The sequence below is a fragment of the Choristoneura fumiferana genome, chromosome 23 (assembly GCF_025370935.1).
Source record: "Choristoneura fumiferana chromosome 23, NRCan_CFum_1, whole genome shotgun sequence".
NCBI classification, from domain to species: Eukaryota; Metazoa; Arthropoda; class Insecta; order Lepidoptera; family Tortricidae; genus Choristoneura; species Choristoneura fumiferana.
Window position 1 is genome coordinate 11,373,494 of NC_133494.1, and position 24,671 is coordinate 11,398,164.

The 24,671-nt window shown below is 38.1% G+C and overlaps 3 protein-coding genes across 3 annotated transcripts; 1 reads left to right on the forward strand and 2 right to left on the reverse strand.

The window, feature by feature from the left end:
* Positions 1–42: 42 nt before the first annotated feature.
* On the reverse strand, positions 43–1,878 carry Ada3 (transcriptional adaptor 3). Its single transcript, XM_074105312.1, has one exon. It carries the CDS (start codon positions 1,494–1,496, stop codon positions 102–104), a length of 1,395 nt encoding a protein of 464 aa, XP_073961413.1. The 5' UTR covers positions 1,497–1,878; the 3' UTR covers positions 43–101.
* A 548-nt stretch (positions 1,879–2,426) lies between these two features.
* On the forward strand, positions 2,427–18,820 carry LOC141441387 (uncharacterized). Its single transcript, XM_074106115.1, has 15 exons — positions 2,427–2,935; positions 3,120–3,374; positions 4,323–4,471; positions 4,704–4,860; positions 5,840–5,959; positions 6,669–6,815; positions 6,919–7,005; positions 7,255–7,360; positions 7,617–7,836; positions 9,665–9,770; positions 11,219–11,339; positions 11,946–12,104; positions 13,437–13,605; positions 14,911–14,997; positions 16,703–18,820. The coding sequence occupies exons 1-15, from the start codon at positions 2,668–2,670 to the stop codon at positions 16,757–16,759; spliced, it is 2,208 nt and encodes a 735-aa protein (XP_073962216.1). The 5' UTR covers positions 2,427–2,667; the 3' UTR covers positions 16,760–18,820.
* Positions 18,821–19,218: 398 nt separating this feature from the next.
* On the reverse strand, positions 19,219–22,667 carry LOC141441388 (uncharacterized). Its single transcript, XM_074106116.1, has one exon. It carries the CDS (start codon positions 20,498–20,500, stop codon positions 19,655–19,657), a length of 846 nt encoding a protein of 281 aa, XP_073962217.1. The 5' UTR covers positions 20,501–22,667; the 3' UTR covers positions 19,219–19,654.
* Between the last annotated feature and the right edge of the window lie 2,004 nt (positions 22,668–24,671).

Here is a 24,671-nt window from a genome sequence, read left to right on the forward strand (position 1 = left end):
AAAAACCAATCTTAGATTATGGTATGTTTGAATTAAATACAGTTTTCATACCATTGATTTAATGTTTGACGAAATAAAAGCTTACATATTTTTTTACTTAATTAACTAGTGTTTGGACCTGTGAGTGGCAATGAACTGATTTCCTTATTTAGCCTAATCTGCTCATTGATTGCTCGCCAAGCATCTTCCTTTTCCTTCTTAGTAATTGGCCGCTTCTTTTGTTTTGCTGCCACCATCTTCTTGTAAATGTCAATGCATTCCACATCAACTTGGTCTAGCTGCTTCTTCAAGTTCAGTCGAATCATCTCTTGTTTACACAGACCTATCAGGTTTTTCAGATTACGACAATTATCTTTCCTCACAGCCGTCAGTTCTGTTTGGCATTTCTTTATTTCAGCCAATATTTCATCATCTGCTGGGTTTGTGAGAGGAGGCAAGTCTTCAGGGTCTAGTATCCCTTGCTCCACAAGCTCCTTTCTTAAGCATTTTTCTAATGTCAGTGAGTTTTTGTAGTTGCTTTTTGCATTAGTATTTTGTTTAACTTTAACATCAGGTACTTCATATGGCAGTACATTTTCTTCCATTAAGGCTGACACAAGCCTTTGAGTCAATGGGCCAGTAATCATATTTTCAGTCAATTTTTCAGTTTTCTTACGCAAAAGTGTTGCATCTGGAGACATTCCTGAGGACTTCTGTTTATTAGGATTGGACGCATTTTGGTCCTCAGTAAGTTGCTCATCAGCCCATACTTCAGAGTAATGTCGGCCTAAAGGTGGAATTGGAGGAAGGGTAGTGCTACTGCTTTGAGCTAGCAGTGATTCCAAAAACTTAATATCATCTAGTGTAACAGGTGCACAATAAGGTTCCACAGAGTTCCAGAATTTGTATGGAATGTTGTTTTTTGGTAGAGCAAACTGAGACATTTCCAGTTTTACAGAGTTATCAGAATTCATCAGATCGTTTGAATAGTTGGCATGTGATGTGCCAGTAGATGCATTGTTGTAATTCTTAAACTTCGGCATTTTAGGTTGGTTGGACAACTTTGTGTAGTCTTTGGTTTTCACAAGCTTATCATCTGGGAATTTTCTTTTAACAGAATATTGCAGTTGCTTGCCTGCCGCTTTGCCCTTTTTCTCTCTTTTTGATTCATTGGTGTCAATGCTCTCAATCTCGGATTGGAAGTAGCGCATCCGCAGAGCTGTGTTGCAGAGAAGAGACTCCAATTCTAACTGTAGAGCGTCCAACTCATCCATGCCTATGGGTTCATCAGCAGATCTCGCAGCTATAGCCGTATATCGAGGCAAGTGAACTGGGTTATCTTGAATTTTGATGTATGGAATTGGACATGTCTCTACCTTGGTTTTGCCAACAGAGACAGAACCGGGAAGTTTCGCAGGCTTATTGTATGGGGATAAGCCTGGACTCGACGGTTTGCCATCGTGTCCTTTGCTAGCTAACCTGCCTTTGCTGTTGTGATGCATTCTTTTTCCCAACATCTTGGTCAGCAATCTAAATTTTCCCGCGCCGATTTAATGTACATAAACAAATATAATAAATTATCACATTACTTGCATAGTGTCATCAGAACTTTTTACACGGCAAATAAATATCCAACAGTTTTATTCTTCAAAAACTTATACGTGTCAATTTGTCTAGTTTGTATTGAAGACTCGGAAAACAAGGGACTTGCCATAAAACACAATAAACCGAAAAACGCCACGACTGGTCACAAAATGGCGATCTTTATGGCTACAGTTTTTTTTTCTTCAAATAAATGTTGCTATTGCTACAACACAATTTGTACAAAGTTCCATAGAGACTGCCTACGTCGTATGTAGCCAAAGAGTATTGTCGTTTGTCGTAGCATTTAAACCGTAAGAACTTATCGACCGCTATTGATTTATTATTATTTTTGTAGGGGCCTGCATGCCTGCATGTCTTAAATACACAGCAGGGCTACTACAAAATTCGAAAATCGAAGCTCGTCAAGTTCGTGTCGTTCGGTTCGGCCCCTCTGACATTTATACTATTTAATACTAGAGCGAGAGGGACGGTACGATACGAACTTCGATTTTCTAACTTCGGAGTAGGCCCTGCAGGGCTACTACGAAACTCGAAACTCGAAGTTCGTATCGTACCGTCCCTCTCGCTCTTGTATTAAATAGTTGTGTGTCAGAGGGAATTTTGAGTTTCGAGTTTCGTAGTAGCCCTGGCTGTCTGTCACAATCACAAATTCACACGAAGCGCTACACGAAAGACAACTAACTATCCGTTTTTCTCGCTGTCGTCCAATGTTACACACCCTTACCAATGCTTGTTATCAGTAGGTTGGCAAACATGTAATTATTTTTAAAGAGGCTCTACAGGTGAAGGTGTACCCTCAGAGTACCTGTTATAGTATCTATGTATAAAAAATAATACTGTCCTGTCAATTTGTCAATTTGTGTCATGTCCGCTGTGTGTGTCTACCGCACTTCGTTGCGTTGATTTGGATTTTCATTCTTCTAATCTTGTAATAGTGTGAAGTTCTTCAGGTTAAAAATGGTATAAATAAAACTGAAATTAGCACTTGATCGTCGCCAAGGAATGATTTAAGATTATGTTTACAAAATAATGAGTATAATCTTATAATAGAAAATTCATTATTGTGAATAGTATTTCCTCATAATGGGCGATCTGTTGTTAAAATGTCCATTATGTTGTAGCGAAGTATTTGATTCTAAAGAATTGTTAGTTGACCACTTGTCTAAAATATGGTTTAATTTACGTTGCCCTGCATGCAACGATGAATGTTCTTCTTTAGCACATTTGATAGAGCACCTTAATTCAGAGGCATGTGTCCCTAAAAGTAAATCAGACCATAACTCCGGGGTCCTAACGACGACTCAAATTGAACCTGAAGAATGCCAGACCCTGAATCATCAGAATGTTACAGGTGTGTGATCTACAATCAATATACAAGTCATTGTTTTAAAATTTAAGTTTGATTCATAATGCCAAAAAAGCACCTATGTGCTATTTGTAAACTTGATCTTAACTTAGTCTATCTGTTCCCTAGCCCCTAAAATGCAGTCATACACATACTTTTACTCTATTATATGCTTTATGATATCTTGTAGACAACCAAGAGGACCATAATATTATAGATCAGTCTCAAGTGACAGAAGTATCAGACGTCAGTAGAATGTATGTAGAGTTGCTGAGCAAGCAGCTAGCCAAGCCGTGCCTTCAAACGCAGGAACTAAAGCTGGTCAAAGAAGATGGTGAAAGTCGCTATGTTGTTGTGTCCCAAGCTGATGACATCCTAAAGTCTGGAAACACTGTTTTCACAAAACAGAACAGTGATGGGACAATATCTTTGACTACTGTTAAAGGTAAACACTTTGCTTGACTGATTGACTGATCCTTGATAAACTTTCTTGCTATATTTGCTATGGGGATGTAGACCATGAGGCCCAAGACTTTGATGCAGTTGCATGTATCATGATCACAAGTAGATGTTGCATGCAACTAAATATCAATGAAAGAATGTAATGAATCATTAAAAACTAAACATTTATTTGTTCAGATGTACTGCATAATGGCTTTCTTAATTAGCTCCAGTAATCATCATACAGCCATTTTAATATTTGACACTAAATAACAAAGTTCCATATTAATGGAATGGATATGAAAATGTCTCATATTACAATAATTGACACTTTGAGATCCAACTTTTCCCAATAGATGTACATTACATTATGCATTATATCATGAACAACAACTAGTATACAAAGCGCCAAGCAGATTGTATGGCTTTCTTTTTCTAATTTTATTTCACCTAAAAATGATAGTCAAAACCCTTTATAGTTACACCAGATATAAAGACATATCGCATTTAATGACCAGGAAAAAAAAACAATATAATCTTATATGTACCTATACCAAAATAGCAGTGGTTATTATGATTGACTCTGTTTAATGATGAAATATTGCTATCCCTTTAATGTTGCTGTAAACAATTTTGGCCATAGTCATCAAATGATGATACAAAACAGACAATTCAGTGCTTATTTTTCTGTTTTTTCTGTGCATCTATAATTCAGTTTGTATTTTCAATTCAATGCAGTTTTTTTTTCACATTCTGTATTTGAAAATTACAATTTTATAGGTCAAGTGCTGGCATAGGTAAATTAATTGAATGAAAGTAACTTGTCACTGTCTGAGTGCCATTCTTATACCAAGGCCTCTGATAAAAGCTGTATGTACGCTGATTTGAAGAAAAACTTTGTTACCTAATTGTAACATATTAGATACTGATTTTTTTTTTGTCGCTGTTTCAGACATGAAGGTAGAGCCAGACCCTCTGCTTCCTGAGGTGGACCCAGAAGAAAACCAGGAGATTTACAGCTGCAACACATGTGGAGTATCCTTCTCCTCTGTCATAGACCACATCCAAAACTATCACAATGACCAGGATGTTGTGGTTGAGGTATCTAGCAGTATTACAGTCACCATCATAATGAGCTGTCTATGTGCTCAAAAATACCGAATACGACTCCATCTCTGAATCTGTTGATGTCTAAAAATAACATGTAGTTGTTGTATGTTGCTTATTTAGTACTTCTGAAAAACATATCATAGTTTCAAGTTCATTTCAAAAATCAACATAAAAAAAAGATATCTGTGGCAACTGTAGTCATGACATGAAACTTTATTTCAAGGAATCGATGGAACATTGCACCCTGCCTGCGGAATATGAGCCAATAAACAAAGAAGAGTTAATCACCACAGACCAGCAGACTTCACGACGCGTTATCACCGACACTGGCGATATTGTTGAAGCTCCTGTCCTGCTGAATGCCACTGTTGGAGATAACTGTAAGGCCTAGTGTAGAATAGTATAGAAATCTTTTTACACTACCTAGGTGGTTTTTTTTTGTCGCCTTCCACTATATTTAGGGTTCCATAGCCAAAATGGCAAAAACGGAACCTTTAGTTTCGCCATGTCAGTTCATCCATCCGCGGCTTAGCTAAGAGACTATTAGCGCTAGAAAGGTGTAATTTGCATGGATATACTTATATGTAAATATAGTTTTACCATTGCCGACAAAGTGGTAAAATAAAAATGTTCAGCCGTTTTTGAGATGTTGAGCTTTGAAATGACAATGTGAGGGGATTTTAACTTTTCTAAATGAGGGTTTTTCCACAGGCGAAATATCGCTAGATGGCGTTAGTATCGCGACGTCCGTTTGACATTTGCGTCGAGCTCGTGATTGGTTAAATGAGCCAGTGAGGGCTATCGTTTTTTGTCTTACTAGATGGCGCCACTGTAGCGTGAGGTTTTTAAGTGTGGCTTTCAGTCTGTTATTACGGGCGTGAAAACAAAGTTTAGATTAAATAAAATCATATTTAATACATCTTAAAACCGTACCATAAAAATATCGAGCAACCACAGTTTTGCATAGTCCCGCTTTGTACGGAAAAAAAGGGAAGACAAAAGTTTTCGAAAGACAAAACTGTCTCAAAACACAGACATTCATTGCCCCTTATCGCATAATTGCCATAATTAATTTCAGGTAATGAAAAATATTCTCAAAATTATTCTAATTATAAATAAAACCGCGTAGCTCACCCAAAAACTATGAGATTTGATATTTCGGAGACCTCACGCTACACTAGCGCCTCTAGCGGCGAATTCATATGCGATAGCCCTCATTGCAATCAAGACTGAAACGTACCTCTCGATACTAACGCCATCTAGCGATATTTGGCCTGTCTCTTTTAAACCCTCATTGGTAAGATTGTTGTAATAATGTATAATGTGTCTTTTTATTGTCCTTTTTCTTTATCTTTACAGTGGCAATCCAACCCATGCAGACAGAGCAACTTGTTTTCAAACAAGAGGTCACTAAACCTAATCGGTTGGCAGAAAAGCGAGTTGTACAAGTTGACAGTGTGGTGAGAAACATAAAAAATGGTAAGCATTTACTTGGCATTTTCGACTATAACGAGAATGTAACATTTTTTGACCATAAATTAAGTCACACCAACTTTGATAATTTTTAGATTACTTCTAGAACCCGCTTAATACGATTTCCCGGTTCCTGCAATTTCAGGCTTTTTTTTCATACATTTTTTCACGGTTAATACGACTCGCGTCCCGCTAAATACGCCATCTAAAATTATATTGTTATTATATTAGCCACCTTGCATCGTCATTCAATGTTACCAACTTATGTACACACAAACATCTTATGTATTCGGGTGCAAAATATTGGGACTAACCATGTCGTACTGCTAGTTGTCGTACTGCTTTATGGTGTGCAATAAAGAATATTTGTATTGTATTGTATTGTCGTACTAATATTAGAGGACGCGATTCTGGCGACACCTCCTCCTGTCCAGATAAGTATATAGCCCTGACTAAGCGATCGGCTAATTAGTTCGTAAGGTGAAGGACTTTAATTCGTGACCCACCATGGAACCTTTTTAAAGGAAAAGTCATTACGATTTTCATACGATGTCACTATGACGTTTACTGTGAAATGGTTCCATGGTGGCTCATGGATTAATGTTCTCGCCGGACCCTGCCCCTTAAATGTGTGATGTGTGTAATTTGTGGATGGCCCCTAGATACAGACAACATTTTTTAATTCACAAAATAATATGTTTATAATTGTTAATAGATATCAAAAAAGGTCCATACCACAAGGTGATCGTTAAAGAAATGCAGACATTGGAAGGTGGCAAAAAAGTTAAAGTTTACAATTGTATGACATGCAATATCTATGTAACGTCGTTGGACGAATTCAAATCACATCCTTGTAAACCACGTAAGTTGCTAGTGCTGTAGTTGATCTTTACTGTACATACGCGAGTATCAAAGACCATATAGCTAAACATTATGTAATGGTATGATTCAATTTTATTTTTCAGTTAAGTATCAATGTCTGCACTGCCCTGTAGCTTACGAAAACTCAAAATCATTAAGTGCTCATATGAAGGTCCATAAAAGCCACACAGGTAAGAATTTAACTTATATTTAAGCACACTTTTTCCTAAGCCATTGCTGGAATAATTGAAAGAATAAGGATATAATAAAATAATTTTATTATTGAATGACAGAAACGAAATATGTGAATGGGTCACAGATGGTTATGATTGTGAATAACAACATTAAAATTTATAAAAGTGAACAACTATCGATGTCCACTAGTCAATATAGGGCTGGTATGTAAAGAATGCAGTATTAATACATTAAGTTTTTTCAAGAGAGTGAAACTGACAACTCGGGCCCATTTAGATGTGATATATGCTCCACTGTGTTCCCGAGTAACAAGTCTCTGAAGCTGCATAAAAGGATGCATGATCCTGTCAAGTAAGTACCTATACATATTATTTAAATCTTAAAATTTGTAAGCGCTATTTGCAATCTATACAGTTATTACAAAAACCCCACAATCTATGTGTTTTGATGATAGTTCAGAATTTACTTCCACATCAATGGAATGTAGTATAAATATAAACACTTAACATGTAAAGGACAACTGCTAAAAGCCATCGTGACAGCCGCAAGTTGGGAGATTGCCGATAGCTATGACATGATATATGACAGTTGAAAATATTTTTTTTAGAGCACGGCCCATAGAACTCCCCGTGGAGACAGAAGGCTCAGAGCCCAGCAACGACAAGTTCCTCTGCTCTATATGTGACAAACTGATACCCATAGACTACCGAGCGGTGCATCACAACTCGCACAAAACAGACAACAAGTTCAACTGTGATATTTGCAACAGGAAATTCCACTCTAGTGAATATTTGGAGATGCATATGAGTGTACATAATATTGATAAGGTGAGTATTGGAAACTCTTACAATATTACTTACGGAATTTTTGGATAGTATCGACTAGAGTAGAGATGCCATCGGCCACTTGTTATATTCGTTTATATGCTGAATATTGCAAACTACAGATAGCGCGCGAGTTGATTGCAGAGCTCAGGAATGCGATAGTGTTGCGACCTTATTAGAATTAATGATGACAGAAGGTACATATGTCGATAAAGTAAAAGAAATGTTATTTTAATTTTCTCATTTTATTATTATTCTTTTAATTTTCGCGCTTTAAACACTTTGCACCTAACCTTTTATTTGTTTCATCCATCTTAGTCGCAACGTGACTCAACACGATGGATGTAACTCGATTAAACCGTCAAAAAAACGGAAACTAACTTGGATCAGTCATCATTAACAATGAGTTTTAACGCGATCGATATGTGTACGACAGCTATCAAGGATAGCACTTCACTAAAGGCGACTGAGGCGAGGCGTGTGGCTAGCGGGGGGAGAGCCTCCCGCTCTTCACCTCAGGCCCGACTGCATTCAACTCGCGCGCTATCTGTATCTTGCAAGATATGTTTTCTATCAACAAAACATTACAATAGTCTAGATTTCAAATAATATAAGTGCGTCAGCTACATTTTCAATAAATATCAGACACGTATTGTTTCTTTTGTCAATTAAACAAAAAAACGATGAAGATAAAGTTAAAGTTCCGTGTGACGTCACACCCATTTACTAAGGTGTGACGTCACGGGCCCCACACCCAAACCGAACTTTGACGCGCTTCAACTTTGTCATTTTTTAACCCATGACGCAAAAAGAGGGGTGTTATAAGTTTGACCGCTATGTGTGTCTGTGTGTGTGTCGGTCAGCGTGTCTGTTTATGTGTCCGTCTGTGGCACCGTAGCTCTTAAACGGGTGGGCCATTTTGAATGCGTTTTTTTTAATTTGAAATCAGGTTTTCTAGCGATGGTTCTGAGATATGTTTCATCAAAATCGGTTCAGCCTTTTTGAGATATTGAACTTTGAAGAGACAAAGTCGGGGGTTTTCCAACTTTTTGTTGGGTAAGTTAGTGTTCAATTGACAAAATAAAAGATATATAGGTACAGATGTAGTGAATAATGTTTTGCCATCTTTCTTTTTCAGTTAGCTTCAGTAAACTTCAGTAAACAGTTGAGAAAGCAAGACAAATACGAACTTTTCCGACAAAATACGATGAAAAACATTATTCAATAGATCTGTATATAATATTTTCCGATAAACTAACTGATGGATTAAATTGCATGATGGATGGATTGCAGTTGGTAGGACCTTGTGCAAGGCCCGCCCGGATGGCTACCACCATCTTGCTCGCTAATCCTGCCGTGAAGCAGCAGTGCTTGCACTGTTGTGTTTCGGCGTGGAGAGTAAGACAGCCGGTGAAATTACTGGCACTTGAGGTATTCCATCTTAGGCCTCTAGGTTGGCAACGTATCTGCAATACCCCTGGTGTTGCAGATGTTTATGGGCGGTGGTGATCTCTTACCATCAGGAGACCCACTTGCGCGTTTGCCTTCCAGTCGTATAAAAAAAAATAGTATTTAATTTTAAATGGCGGATAAATGTGATGCCGTCTCCGTCTATTCGAACAAAACAAACAGAGACGGCATCACATTTATCCGTCAAATAAATATAATCAATGGATGGTGAAACAGGGGGAAAATTATAAATTATCGATAAATTGTGCTGAATGAAAATAATGTACGCAAAATCTTATAAAACTAAAATCTCAAGTCTCACTAAAACTGTATAATATAATCTATGGTATAGCAATAGTTTTAAATCATTATCAATTCTCAGGTACCACAAAACAAACAAGACAAATCTCTGCCATACATGTGTATGTATTGTAATCGGCAGTTCGCTCGGCCGCACGAAAAGGTCAAGCACGAGCGGATACACACCGGTACGTATGAATGCATAGATAGATGGTTACAGGCGTCTACTACGTAATTCGAAAATCGAAGATCATATCGTACCGTCCCTATCACTCTCGTTTTAAATAATATTAGCGTAAGCGGGACGGCAAAATACGAAGTTCGAATTTTTCACTTCGTAGTATAGGGCCTGCAGGACTACTCCGAAACTCGAAACTCGAAGTTCGTGTCGTGCGGTCCCTCTGACACTTATACTATTTAAAACGAGAGCGAGAGGGACCGCACGACACGAACTTCGAGTTTCGAGTTTCGGAGTAGCCCTGCTGGACGACTATAAAGCCTTATTTACACGGAGCGATTGAATGATCGCGCGGCTGTGATGGATCTTTATCTTTACTTGGTATAAAATAGAGCCGTGGTCATCAGCGGGATTATTTTCAACTAGTGTTTACCCGCGGCTTCGCACACGTAAATCATTAGGTCCAGCAGCTGAATTGAAATTCCGGGATTTTTAAAAATTCCCGTGGGAATTCCCGAACGTTGTTTTTATTGACGTTACATTAAAACAATCATGGTCAAAATTCATGACTCTAAGCCCAGCGGTTGTTGTCCCGAGATTTTATCCCTATCCCGCGGGAATATCGGAATAAAAAGTAGGCTGTTTTATTCCAGATGTCCAGCTATCTACATACCAAATTTCATGACTCTAAGCCCAGCGGTTATTAGTTCGAGATTTTATCCCTATCCCGTGGGATCATCGGAATAAAAAGTAGCCTATGTGTTATTCCAGACGTTCAGCTACTTTTATACCAAATTTAATTACTCTAAACCCAGAGGTTGTTATTTAGAGATTTTATCCCTAACCAGTGGGAATATCGGGATAAAAACTATCCCATGTTTTAATCCCGGTTATAAACTAACTTTTTGCCAAATTTCATCCAAATCCGTCCAGCCGTATCAGCGTGAAGAAGTAACAAACATACTCACTCACTCACAAACTCACTCACTCACTCGCTCACTCACATACTTTGACATTTATAATTTTAGTAGGATTAGTAGGATTTGCATTTATATATATTTCACTAGCTGTTGCCCGCGACTCGTTCTGCGTAGAATTCGTTTATCGCTATCCCGTGGGAACTATGTAATTTTCCGGGATAAAAACTACCCTATTTCTTTCCCCGGAACTCGAAACAATCTGTATACGAAATTTCATCGCAAATCGGTTCAGCGGTTTAGACGTGAAGAGGTAGCGAACAAATAAACAAACACAGATTTATAAACTTTCGCGTTTATATATTAGTGGGATTTCGTATATCTTAGCAACTGGGCTATGTCCAACGGTGGACGTCCTACAGCTGTATGATGATGATGATAGTGTTATATAGATGGAATATATATTTGCATATTATTTATGTGTAGAAATACCTAATCTTTTTTTTACGTATAGACCGTAATTATTTTCTGATTGTTTCAGGCGAAAAACCGCATTCGTGTGAGATCTGCGGAAAATCGTTCAGAGTGTCATACTGCCTTACGCTACATATGCGCACGCACACAGGAGCGCGGCCCTACGCCTGTCCGCACTGCAACAAGAGGTACCTACGCACACACACAATAGACGTTGTTACATATACTGATGTGCCAAAGGAAACTTTCCAATATTGCGGTATTTTTCTAATAGAAAAATTTTGGAAACTTGGCACAATTGTGTGTGGGGATTGAACATTCCGCTTCTTAAATTTTAAAAATTAATTTTGCCGTGAACTTTTTGGAACTTTTTTTTGGAAACTTTCCGCAACTTGCACATCTGTAATCACATTAATAATTACCTAAGCTTTTTTCACCATAGGGCTAGCGCATACATATACAACTTTGGCATTGACTAAACTGTTGTTGAATTTCGTACTTCTTGTAATTTTTACACAAAAACCACGAAAAAACAAGCCTGAAGCAACTCTTAAATCGACAGAGGTAGGCAATGAGTGAAGTCGTCAGCCAATCCAATCTTAGTTTTTATTGAATCGCATAGTACAGTGAAGGGCATTACATATCTATACAGCCATAGCGTCAAACAAATATGCGTATACATCAACCTTAAAATTAGTAGCATAGGTGTAGGTAGACATTTTAGACGTGTTTGTAACGTACATACATATATTTATGACGTTGACTGTACATTATTCGAGCTACGTTTGGTCCAGGTTCAAAGCGCACAGCGTGTACAACCACCATCTACTGACGCACTCGGACGTCCGCGCGTACAAGTGTCCGTTCTGTCCTAAGGCGTTCAAGACGAGCGTTCAACTGGCCGGCCACAAAAACTCGCACACCAAACCCTTCTCCTGCCAACACTGTAACAGGTAAATTATATTGACTTGGCGCCTCGAACTTTGTCTGCGTCTCACGGGGACTTGCACATTTCCCGGGTCTTCTCATAACCGGTCCACTGCTCCTGCAGGGCTACTACGAAACTCGACGTCCCTCTCGCTCTCGTATTAAATAGTATAAGTGTCAGAGGGACCGCACGACACGAACTTCGAGTTTCGAGTTTCGTAGTAGCCCTGCAGGTCCTACTGGTGGGCACAGGTTTCTGCCCAGAATGAGAGGCTTGGGCTGTAATTCTTTTTCACGTGGACCCAATGCAGATTAGGTACTTAACACACAACATTGAATTGTTTTGCAGGCATATTAAAGTTACTTCGCGATGTTTTCCTCACTAATCCGTCACAGTGCCCATCAAATCGTAAGTACACTTTTTTGAAAACGCTCAAATTTGGTACTACGCATTATTAGTATTTATCTACTTCGCTAGATGGCGCTAGGAGTTCTAATTCATTCAAAAATCGTAGTTCCTCAATTTTCTACGCGCAAGGGTGCAGTGATATTCCCAGTGCAATATTTCGTTATTACATCTCTTCCATGCTCTGAAGTGATATTAATATGGCAGTATGATGTTTGTAAGTACAAAGATATTAAAAACATGTAAATAATACTAGAGAAAAATAACTATTTTTTAACTTTCAGGATACAACGCAGCGCCATCTAGTTCTTATACGGATTTTTCAGCTATTTGAGAGTTACTTTTTTATATCCTTAGCGGCCACACGGGGTAACTAGTTACCCCAGGCTCGGAAAAAGTGAAATTAGAGGTCTAAAATATTTGAAATTGATACAAGTAACGACATCTGCCGGTAGTAGACAAGTGTGAAATGTGACTCCATCTCACAGGAAGCCCAACAAAACGCGTGGCAGCGTGACCAGTTTATAGAACGCCATATTTAAATGGACCGTTTAAAATCATTGGAAATGTTGAAAAACTCTCCAACAAGCATAAAACAATCAGTTAGAAGTCTTAAAACACCCATATGTCTTATACAACTACGTTTTTCAGCGTGGGGCGATGAGTTACCCCATGTGGCCGCTTTGTGGCCTGGCTGAGGTGTGGCCGCTAAGGGTGATTGTCAGTTCTATTATCGTCGTTCGGTCATTGTTTTGGTTGGATAACAATGCAAGTGCAGTCGGCAACAAAGATATAGAGCCAAAGTGCCAAAAATATGTAGGTTTACAGGACTTTATTGCCTTAACATTAAGGTCGTGGATACATATTTTGGCACTTTGTTGCTGACTGTACAATGAAGAAAAAAAGTACATACTGCAAAAGAGTCTGTATTTGTTTTTTTTTATTTGACCAGGCCTTTCGCGTCGCTGTACGCGGTGCGAGCGCACACAGAGACGCACGCGCGACAGAACAACCTCAAGTTTTCGTGCAATCTGTGCGGCGCGTCCTACGCACGCACCTTCGCTCTCAAGGACCACATCAAACAAGTACACAAACAGGACATTGAGTCCGTCGACAAGACTGTGAGTGTTTTAGTTTATTTACTATTAACTTTAAACCTCTACTTAACACATTCGGCTCCGACAACGTTCCGCTAAGCCCTTACGCTGTGCCGGCCGAAATGATCACAGCTGCGAATGAGTGTCACTGGCATATGAGAACGAATTCTGTTGACACATGCGTGTCACCGGGATAAGACTAAGAAAGAATTTTTGATCACAAAAGTCACTGGCACCGAACGTGTTAGGAATCGACTCCTTTATGACCTTCAAGAAATATGTCTGCCAAATTTCAAGATTCTGGCTCAAGTTGCCGGCTGGGCGATGATGAATCAGTCAGAACAAACTTTGAAATTTTGATATAAGTAATAAATATGTATAATAGATTAGCGACCCGCATCGGCTACGCACGGGCGCAACTTTGTCAAAGTTCTGCTGATAATTAAAAGCACTTCACATTTTTCACGTTCATTTTCCAAAAACTACACACGCACAAAGCCGGGAGGCGTCGCTGGTACCTGACAGTTTAAAAGATCTGAGCGTACAGACGGCGGAAAGAGACTTTTTTATATGTAAAGATAGCGCTGCAAAATAACCTAATACACAATAAAGTCATGGTAAATGATAATTGCGATAGGCATTGCTCGCCACGATTGAATGATGATTAAATTTTTAGGAGAGTTGGTCGAGAGTCCCGTTAACAGTTGGTAGAACACTTAGCACATCTAATCAAGAGATGTGCGTTCAAATTACGTCCGGCGCACCCGAAAAACGTTTTCGTTTTAAGAAAAAGTCGTAGTCCGTGTCTAGTGTTCCAAAAGACTTGTCTTGTAGCTCTTTTTTTTAGGCTAGCCTCGTTTCTGGACGCCTAGAGTACTAAAAGCTTTTAAACTCTCAAGCCTAGTTATATTCGAGAGCTTAGACTCTCCGAGCTATTAGTATATACATATAGGTAGGCTTCTAATAAGACAACTAGCTCCGATTGTCTAGGCTCTCAAATAGAACTGGGCTTGAGAGCTTAAAAGCTTTTTAGGCTTTAAGTCCTCTAGGCGTCAAGAATCGAGGCGAGCCCAAAACAAGAGCTAAAAGACTCGAGACTTTTGCAACACTATCCGTGTCACTAACTTAAGTACTAAGTCATCCAGTTATGTTGCACATCCCTTCTATATCGTTCTGAAACCTGAAGATTTGTATTGAGCATTGAAATATGTATAAAACATAATTGGCCTCTTGTTCCGCTGTAAATGCGTATTTATGAATAAGGTTTGTGCGCTACGGTTTTGTGATATTGATATGCAAGATGATGCTGACGATATAATATTTTTTTAGACTGTGGACCTCAAAGAGGAAGGGTGGATATTATCCGAAGGTGATGCCGACCGACAAGTCACTCTCGAGAAATCGATGCCAAATGAAGTAAGTGTTTAATTTGATTTCAAAGCCTAGGCCGTATTGTTTAACGCGCTGACGTATTCGATCGAATTCACCATCTCTTTCTACCCTTGTGTTATACCGTGTAACAGAAAGAAGTGGTGAAAACTATTTTGATTCCAAGTGCGTTAAGCAATAAGGCCTCACTGTCCTGCTAGCATTTTTATCGGACACTTTATATCGTTAGTCTTATCCTTACGAGGGCTGCTACTTATGTATCCGGAATCGGAAAAATTAACTAATATAGAAGCCGTAACTCACCAGCATGGTAAATTTTAACCTTTATTTTAAATAAATGGTCGGTATATATATTTTTTTCTCAATGTTATTCTTCTGTTCTTGGTGGCTTTAAAATATCAGGTCTCTGCAAAAACGGAACTCGCTCGTGAAAATTTTCTTGCTATTATTTATTATGATTTTCGGCGTGGTTTAACGCAACAACAGTGCATCGATCAAGTAACTTCGACTTTTAGTGATTAGGCCCCATCGAAAATAAGTGTCTATCACTGGTTTTGTGACTTGAATCGTTGACGTCATTTATGCTCTCGGGCGAATTCAAAGAAGGACGCCCAAATTGGCTTGTTGTTCCATAAAATATCGATACTGTGCGAAAACGAATACTGCAAGATCGTCATGTTACAAATCGCGAAATATAGGCATTACTGGGCATAAGCATGACGAGTACAAATAAGAATTACATGAACATTGCTGTAAAAAAAATGTTCGCGATGGATCCCGCATAATTTAACAAATCAAAAAATAGAGGTTCCCATTGAATGGTGCAAGAAAATGTTGAAAAAAATACTATCACGGCGAGTCAAAAGCAGTTTTTTAATATCTACACAGGTGATGAATGCTGGATTTACGCTAACGACCCTGAAACTATCTAAACAACAGTCAACGGTAGGAGTGTTCAAAATGAGCCGAACCCAACCAAAGAAACTCGTGCAAAAACATTTTGAAACAATAAATGGTAGCCTATATTTTTTGGTATAAATGGCCATAAAGCTACAGTACCACTAGAGAAACGTAAAACAGTTAATTCTGAGTGGTACACGACCATTTATTTGCCGAAAGTCTTTGAAGGAATTCGAAAAGATAACCAGAAACGAAGAATCATTCTTCATCATAACAATGCCAGCTGTCATACATCAGGCGAAACAAGTCGGTTTTTGGAAGCTCAGAAGATCGAATTAACGGGTCATTCGCCGCGCTGCCCTGATTTGGCAACCAATAACTTTTATTAATTACCAAAGTCGAGGAATAAATTACGTGGTCAACGATTTTCGATACAAGAAGAAGTCGATGCGTTTAAACAGCACGTTTTGGAGATACCTCAGTCGGACTGGCAAAAGTGCTATAAAAGTTGGTTTTAACGAATAAAAAAGTGCTTAGAGTATCTCTGAGAGTAGTTTGAAAAACAATAAAACCATATTAATTTATATACGTATCGTTGCTTTTTTTAATTCCGGATACATAAGTAGCAGCCCTCGTACTAGGCTTAGCTTAGTTATTAATACGGGCACGCAAGTTACCTGTGTTGTCAAATTATTAGCCATGCTTGAAAAATATTAGTGCAAAAATTACGATGAACGCAAAATTGAAATAATTGCTCGACAAATTTTAACAATTGCAATTTTAAAGCGAAAATACATAATTGTTCTTGCTTATATTTTTTTTCTTTTGACAGATAAATCAACTGGTTATAAATACAAACGAAGCAGCATCTGTGATGATAGTCCCTTAACTAAGTATAATTTTACCTAATTAAGATTAGTAACAACAAACGGCAAATGCCCTCTCTGTCAAAAGTGAAGTCCTATAATCGATAAATCACTACTATGTAAATAATTATTAAAGGAAGCAAGCAAGTTGATGCAATAATAAAGTAGATGAAGTTACGTGGTCACTATGATAATTAAGTTTATTCATTAGTGTGGTTTTCTATGACAAACTGTCACTAGGTAAATTTAATTTCGTAACTTTATATCGTGTAAATATCATTAAATCCTAAGACAATATAAAATAACATTGTAGACCAGCATTTGTAAGTTAATATTTTTGTACACCTGGCCTTTGTTCCTTAATCTGTTGTAAGGATTATCCTTTTATGATAACGCCCGGTCATTAGTGACAATAGGGTAGTAGAAATCGGTAAAGGGATATTGTTGTCTTAGCAGCCTTACTACGCGAGTAGGTAGTTGCGATTAGATGGGTTGAAATTGACTGGGTGTCCAAAATAAGTGATCACAGTTGTATGTACTATAAAAAATGCGTTGGTGGGTGGTGAAATTTTATTTATTAAGACTTAATTCTACTGATATATTATTTTAGTAGCCGTTACCCGCGACTCCATCCGCGCAGAATTCGTTTATCGTTATCCCGCGTGAACTATGCAATTTTCCGGGATAAAAACTATCCTATGTCCTTCTTCGGGATCTAAACTATCTGTATACCGAATTTCATCTGAATCGACTCAGTGGTTTGGACGTGATGAAGTAACAAACAATCAAACAAACAGACTTAAAAACTTTCGCATTTATAATATTAGTGAGATATTATAAATGCGATGTGATGTATGTGTGTTTGTTATTCTTTTACGCTCAAAAGACTGGACTAATTTATATGAAAATTGATATACAAATAGCTGGATATCTGGAATAAAACATAGGCTATGTACTTTGTATCTTGATATTCCCACGAGATCGGGATAAAATCGCAAAATTTCAACCGCTAGAAACATGAACTTTGGTGCGGGTGTTTTTTGACAATGATAATGAAGTAATAATAAAATAATAATAATTTGTAGGAATTCCCACGGTTTTTTACAAAAACCCGTAATTTCAATTCAATTGGTAGGCCTAATGGTTTGCGCGTGAAAAGCCGCCAGTACGGACTAGTTTTATAAAAGTATGCCCGACTATTATCTGCTCTAATGCATACGATGTTGATTTTACTTTATAAACGAATAGCAGTGAATTTTTGTTTTTAACCCCCGATGGAAAAAAGGGTGTTATAAGTCTGATGCCAGTGTCTGTCTGTCTGTCTGTGGCATCGTAACTTTCAAACGAATGGACCGATTTCAATGCGTTTTTTTTTCACGTGAAATTTTACGAAAACTACGAAGACAAGAGAAAATATTTCGCATGAATAGCAGGACACGCGAAAAAGTGGTAACATCGAAAGAAATACAGACGATAAGTTTTATATTCTTCTTGTTATTAGTTCTGTGACTTCCTGTTGGAGTGGTGAGAAAGGAACTTATATTATCTAACTCTGTCTGTTACCTGTTCACGCTTAAACTGCTGCAGTGATTTATATGAACTTTGGGCAACAGCCAGTATAGAATATGTATGTTATAATTTAAATTCAATATCGTTAAACGTATATTATTTACCTATCAATTTGTACCGACGAAAACCGAAGGTCTTTACAATCTCAATTAGGATCAAAATTTATATTATTTTATTACTTGCGTTGCGGTATTCGGGGTTGATTTTTTAAAAGATTCATTTCTAATCACAAAGTGTTTTTGTAAGCTAGCATAGCAATATTGTCACTTGATGATTTTATAGCTTGACTGAGCCACATGTCGACGATTTTGACGACTGTATTTTTATACTCCAACTTGTTTTATTTTATGAAATAAATCCGCTGCTTTGTGGATGTTATTGCTTTTGAGGATTAGTATATTATATTGATACAAGAACGATAAATATTGTTTAGTTTAGATCCTTAACAATCATCTGCGAATCATATACATGTAATTATTGTATTTTCGATAAGATTAAATTTATCAACGTGAAATCGTGTAAATGTAGAAAATAAATTGATTTTAAAAGAGATGTTGTTTCAGTTAAATCTCTTTGTTAATGTGTATTTTTTTTATTAAAACAGAAATATAAATGACCTGATTTAAAATGTGAACAAATTGATTGATTCATGCGTTAATTTAAAACATTCTTAATATGTTTCGCATCGCACTGACGCTGTGGTGCACATTGGCAGCAGAGAAGTAAGTTAAAAATATTTAGTTCAGTGTGAACGAAATAAATTGAATTGTAGTTATTACTAAAAAAAGTAAAAAAAAAAGCGATTCAACTTTCACAGCCGGCCAAGTTACAGAAAAAATACAGCTGAGTATATTTAAAAAAAACATATATTTGATTGAAGTAAAATTTATTCGAATAAAAAAAATATAGGTACATGGCGTCCTAAGTATCACGTCCTACACGTTGTGTTTTTTTTTTATAAAGTTCCAGTGGATGGGTATATTTTAATCCTTATAAATTAGCCGATATCACTCGCTCGTGCGATCGGTCTTTGGTTCGTTCATTAAATTTAATTTACTTACAACACACTTCACATACTACACGTTTCTTTGGTATTTTATATAATAAAAACCTATTTAATTATCACAATACCTAATATTATTTTTGTCCAATTTGGTCTTGATAATCACTTATTTCGAGATGCGGATGCGACGTTCCTTTTTTTTTAAACTCAAACAGCTTTTATTGCTGTAAAATGTCTTATCATCTCAACTCGCTTCGTTACAAATTAGTCAACAATTAATATTAACAATATGGAATATGAAAAGCGTCTTTTTTGTTTAACACTGCATGATAGGGCCGTGTCAGTGTCACGTCTGCCCATTCCATTCGCCTTCCATTCTCCATACGGAGAAAGCATAACTGAGTTTGTCCTGCGCGAGATACTTGCCGTGCTCACCGGCGTCGGCGTCGCTGCTCGGCGCACACTCGTTGTTAGACAATATCTGGTACAAGAACTCTATGTACTGCGTCGCTAACTGCAGCGTCTGTATCTTCGACAACTTGTCGCTCGGCAAGGAAGGAATGATCTGTCGCAGACTCGCGAATGCCTCGTTTAAACTCTGTGTTCTCTGCCGCTCCCGCACGTTAGCCATCACACGCTGTATCTGCATTTCCTCGAACGACTGCGCTTTCTTGCGGGACGATTTCGAGGAACGCTTCCTCGACCGCCGCTGTTCGTCGCTTCCGTCGCTCCGCTCCTCTGTGGAGGCGCGGTACTCGCCCGACACGTCCCCTGATTCGTAGAACGTCCGCACAGTGTCTTGCGAGTTTGAGTCGTCGAAGTAAAAGCTTCTTGACGGCTGCCTCTGCCGTTGGTCCGGGGTGTATTGTGGGTCGTAGGCGTGATATTGCGTCGGTTGGTATTCTCGGTCATCGCTGTCGAATATGACGTTGGAAGGCCAGGGCTGCAGCTGCGCTGGGCGCTCCGTGCCGTTGCTGAGGTCCATGAGGTGCGTCGGGGACGCCGGAGCTAAATTCTGCTCGGTTTGCCGCTTCACTTCCAAGGGGGCGTAGCCATAGAACTGATCATCATCTTCGGGGTATTCAGAATCCTTTTCACGTTTTATCGGCACCATTCTATAGTCGCAATGGTCGTAGTTCATAGTTCGCGGCTCGCTCGGCGGCGGGTAGCTGGGCGCGTCGTCCTGCAACATGGGCGCGTACACGCGGCTGCAGCTGCGGACTGAGCGAGTCCTGGGGCCTGCCCCTACCCGGCACCCGTCCCTTCATTGACAAGATACAAAAAATAACCATTTCCACTGCGAGCGTCCCTCCCAGCGCGCGGCCCGCCCCCGCCGTGAGGGAGCGGGACGGCGCGAGCGCTGATCGCTTTGTTTATCTTGTCCATCATCTTCGGAGCGTATTTACTGCGCTATACTGTACATAGCTATGTGGCGGTCGCCATACCGATCGCATCGCTGATCGCGCATCCTGTGATTCTCCCAACTGATTCAACTTGATTTTATTATTAACTAATACTAATAATGCCACTGGTTACTTAATAGTAGGTACACATTTGTAGGAGGTTTTATAATAGGTTGAACAACTTCAATAAGTCATAGGTAACATAAATGAACGAATTTTGAGAGATCAACAGTTCATAGAAAACGAATCCCACTAATATAATAAATGCATAAGTTTGTAAGTCTGTTTGTTTGTTTATTTGCTTGTTTGTTACTTCTTCACGTCTAAACCGCTGAACCGATTTAGATGAAATTCGGTATACAGATAGTTTGCGTCCCGGTGAAGGACATAGGATAGTTTTTATCCCGGAAAATGCCATAGTTCCCGCGGGAGTGAGTGAAAACCAAATTCTACGCGGACGGAGTCGCGGGTAACGGCTAGTATTAAATATGTAGGTAAGTGTAAAAGTGTTTAAGTTTTTCGTAGTAAGACTGGTGGCGTCGTCACTAAAACTTTAATACCTAATGCTTTATATATTAAATACCCCTTACAAGCCGCAAGCTCACCGAGCCCGTAAACTTGGTCCTTCGTGCCGGCGCCACCCATGTAAGTCAGTTTTTTTGTCGAGTCGTTCCTAAAAATACCCGTGACGTAATCAGACCACAGCGGCGATCCCACGCCTGCGCCGACGCAGCCTGCTCTTTGTTATAACTCGTAAATATTTAATTTACTATCTCACGCCATTAACGAAGATGGCATCTGCACAATGTTCTGATAGGTAAGTCAATGGGCACCTTGTACTGTACCTATGTTACAATGTTTTGGATGCGTTGCAATCAGCGCGTTGTATAGACAGAGGAACTATTTCTAAACACAAACCGATTTGTACTTATCCAAGTTAAACTTATGGTTACCTATACATAATTCTACAGTGCCAAGATGACGACCACATCTATGCTATTTGAGTCAAAACAATTTTTGATGCCTGTAAAAACGTCACATAATTTTTTACTTATTCGGATAATGTTAATAAATACTATTTTCTAATTAAAAATTGCATATGCGTACCTACTACCCGAAATTTAAACGTTAACGTATCAAAATATCTATTTGGGCTCAAAATAGAAAAAAAGCAGTGGCCATTATTATTAAGTACAGTCTGTTCAATATATGAATGAACAGAAGGAAAATAGGCTCTTTATAGTGCACGCTTTAGGAAGTCATTTAATAAGTTTCATTTTTTTAGTGTACGGTCCACACTTAAATCTAATTATAATATCGAAGACATAAATGTTAGTTTAATTTATTCATTAACTAGCTGTTGGTCGCTCCGTTTACGTAGAATTCGTTTGTTGCTATCCCGCGGGAACTAAGCAAATTTTCTGGGATAAAAACTAATCTATGTCCTTCTCCGGGACTTGTACTATCTGTATACCGAATTTCATCTAAATCGGTTCAACGGATAAGACGTGAAGAGGTAGGTAACAAACATACATACAGACTTACAAAATTTCACATTTATATTAATATTAGTGAGATTAACTTTGCTATTTTTCATATCATAATTTAAAAACAATAAAAAAAACTTATCCTATTTTGTTAAAAACAGAAACGTGTTCCGATAAAATACCTAAAGAGGCAGAGGTAAACAACATTCTGCAAGAAACGGAACGTTTATAATATTGTTAATTTAAGAAATATTTTGTACATTATTTTATAGTTTTTAATCGACAGTTTGAATCTAAATGTGATGGACCTTTAATCATACACAATAGTTTACACAATTACACCATTACTTTTCACAATTTTCTGCTCTGAAATGGAAACGATTTGGAATGGAAAAAGCTTAAACTTCATAGCAGGAGCTACAAGTAGAATATTTTTAAACCGGGAATAAGAGCGGATGAGTCCACGAAACACAATTATTAAATAGTTGTATAAATATAAATTGAATTAATATTATGTAGCGAATTATCTACGTATTAATAAAGTGTTATTTTGTTAGTACATTACGTATTAATCTACTTACAAAAGGTTACGACTTAAAATAAATTAAAATTATGACTTCATCTTATTCTTTTATTCATCATCATCATCACCATCATCATTACGACTTCACAAAAAATGTTTAGAACCCCTTCTTCTGTGATCTTCTAGAGTCCAATGTTATCCTGAATAGTCGTTAGGGCCTATAATAACGTATGTATGTACCTACCTTATGATAATTTGAGTACGAAATAAGATTTTTTATAAGAAATAAAACAAAATAATAGGGAAATTCATAATAAACATTTCTCTATTGTGGACTAGACAAAAGTGATCTAAGTAAAATTGATCCACAAGTTACAAGTAAAAAGGTAAGGGGATAAGTATAAGTAGTAGATATAGGAACCTACCTAGTATTAATGACAAGTTTAAGGTTCTTGATTTTTTTATTTGGCATTACTACATCTAGTTTCCTAATCTAATGTGATCTCTTTGTCTCGGTTTATTTTATTTGAATAAACAGATAGAACCCTTAGGGGCTGTTTCACCGTTAAGTTTCAGTGTTAACTTTTTTTTTTATTCGACTGGATGGAAAACGAGCAAGTGGGTCTCTTGATGGTAAGAGATCACCACTGCCCATAAACATCTGCAACACCAGGGGTATTGCAGACGCGTTGCCAACCTAGAGGCCTCATATGGGATACCTCACGTGCCACTAATTTCACCAGCTGTCTTACCTACTCTCCCCGCCGAAACACAACAGTGCAAGCGCACTTGCTTCACGGCAGGATTAGCGAGCAAGATGGTGGTAGCAATCCGGGCGGACCTTGCACCAAGTCCTACCACCTGCAAACTAACTGACGGACTGACTAACTGAACCGTTAACTGACGGTTAAATGTGATGCCGTCTCCGTCTATTCGAACAAAACAAATAGAGACGGCATCACATTTAACCGTCAGTTAACACTAATCAATGGATGGTGAAACAGGTTATAATAAGTCTTGTTGTAAACGGTCAAAGACTGCGCTACCAAATAACCATAATGATGCCAGCTGCAAACTTATTTGGCGCCAACTTCGCATAAAAAAATGCTCGTCCTATATTGCGTATTGCTACCTAAAGTCGTTTCCACGAAGACTTCTAATTAATTACTATACAGGAAACTCAACTTAGAAGTGACGGAATGCTTGTTTTATTGGCTGGAGTAAAAATCCATTGTGCCGTTTTGTCCAATAGCAACGCGGTTCGGCAGGGAGTGACTCGCAATAGTGATAAGTCGAGCCAATTGGTTTTCAGATCCTACCTGAATGTTTGGGCATTGATGACAACATAATAAAGTAAGTACACTATGCTTGAATTATTAATCGCTTGGAATTCCGAAAACTGCTGTAATTAGATGTAACAAAAAAATGACAACAGAACTAATTATTAGAAGACCCTTTCTTTAAGCAAACTTGTTGTCATGCATGGTACTTTTAGTAGAATTACTTCTAACATAAAACGGCTTGGAACCTGACATACCTACACATCTTTAAAATCATTACGACGCGAAGTGTCACCCCGAAATCTAGATAGGCAAACAATGTGTAAAATCAATTAAGGGTTTACCTTTTAAGGTATGATTTTTACTTTATTATTTTCAAATTGGAGTATGTATACCAACGGTATAGCTTAGCAACTAGTAGGTGTCGGTACCTTTTACTTTTTCCCTAATTTTTTATCATCATCATCATTATATCAGCCGTATGACGTCCACTTTGGGCATAGGCCCCCCACTTTTTGATGATGCTGGTTAAAAATCAAAATGTGTCTAGGCAAACAATGTGTAATTTAATATAGTTAAACCTTGTATTAACTAAGGAGCGAAATGCCTGCCTTGCAATATTTCAAGCTAACTATTGCCATGATTCATTCGCCAGATGTGCTGACCCGGT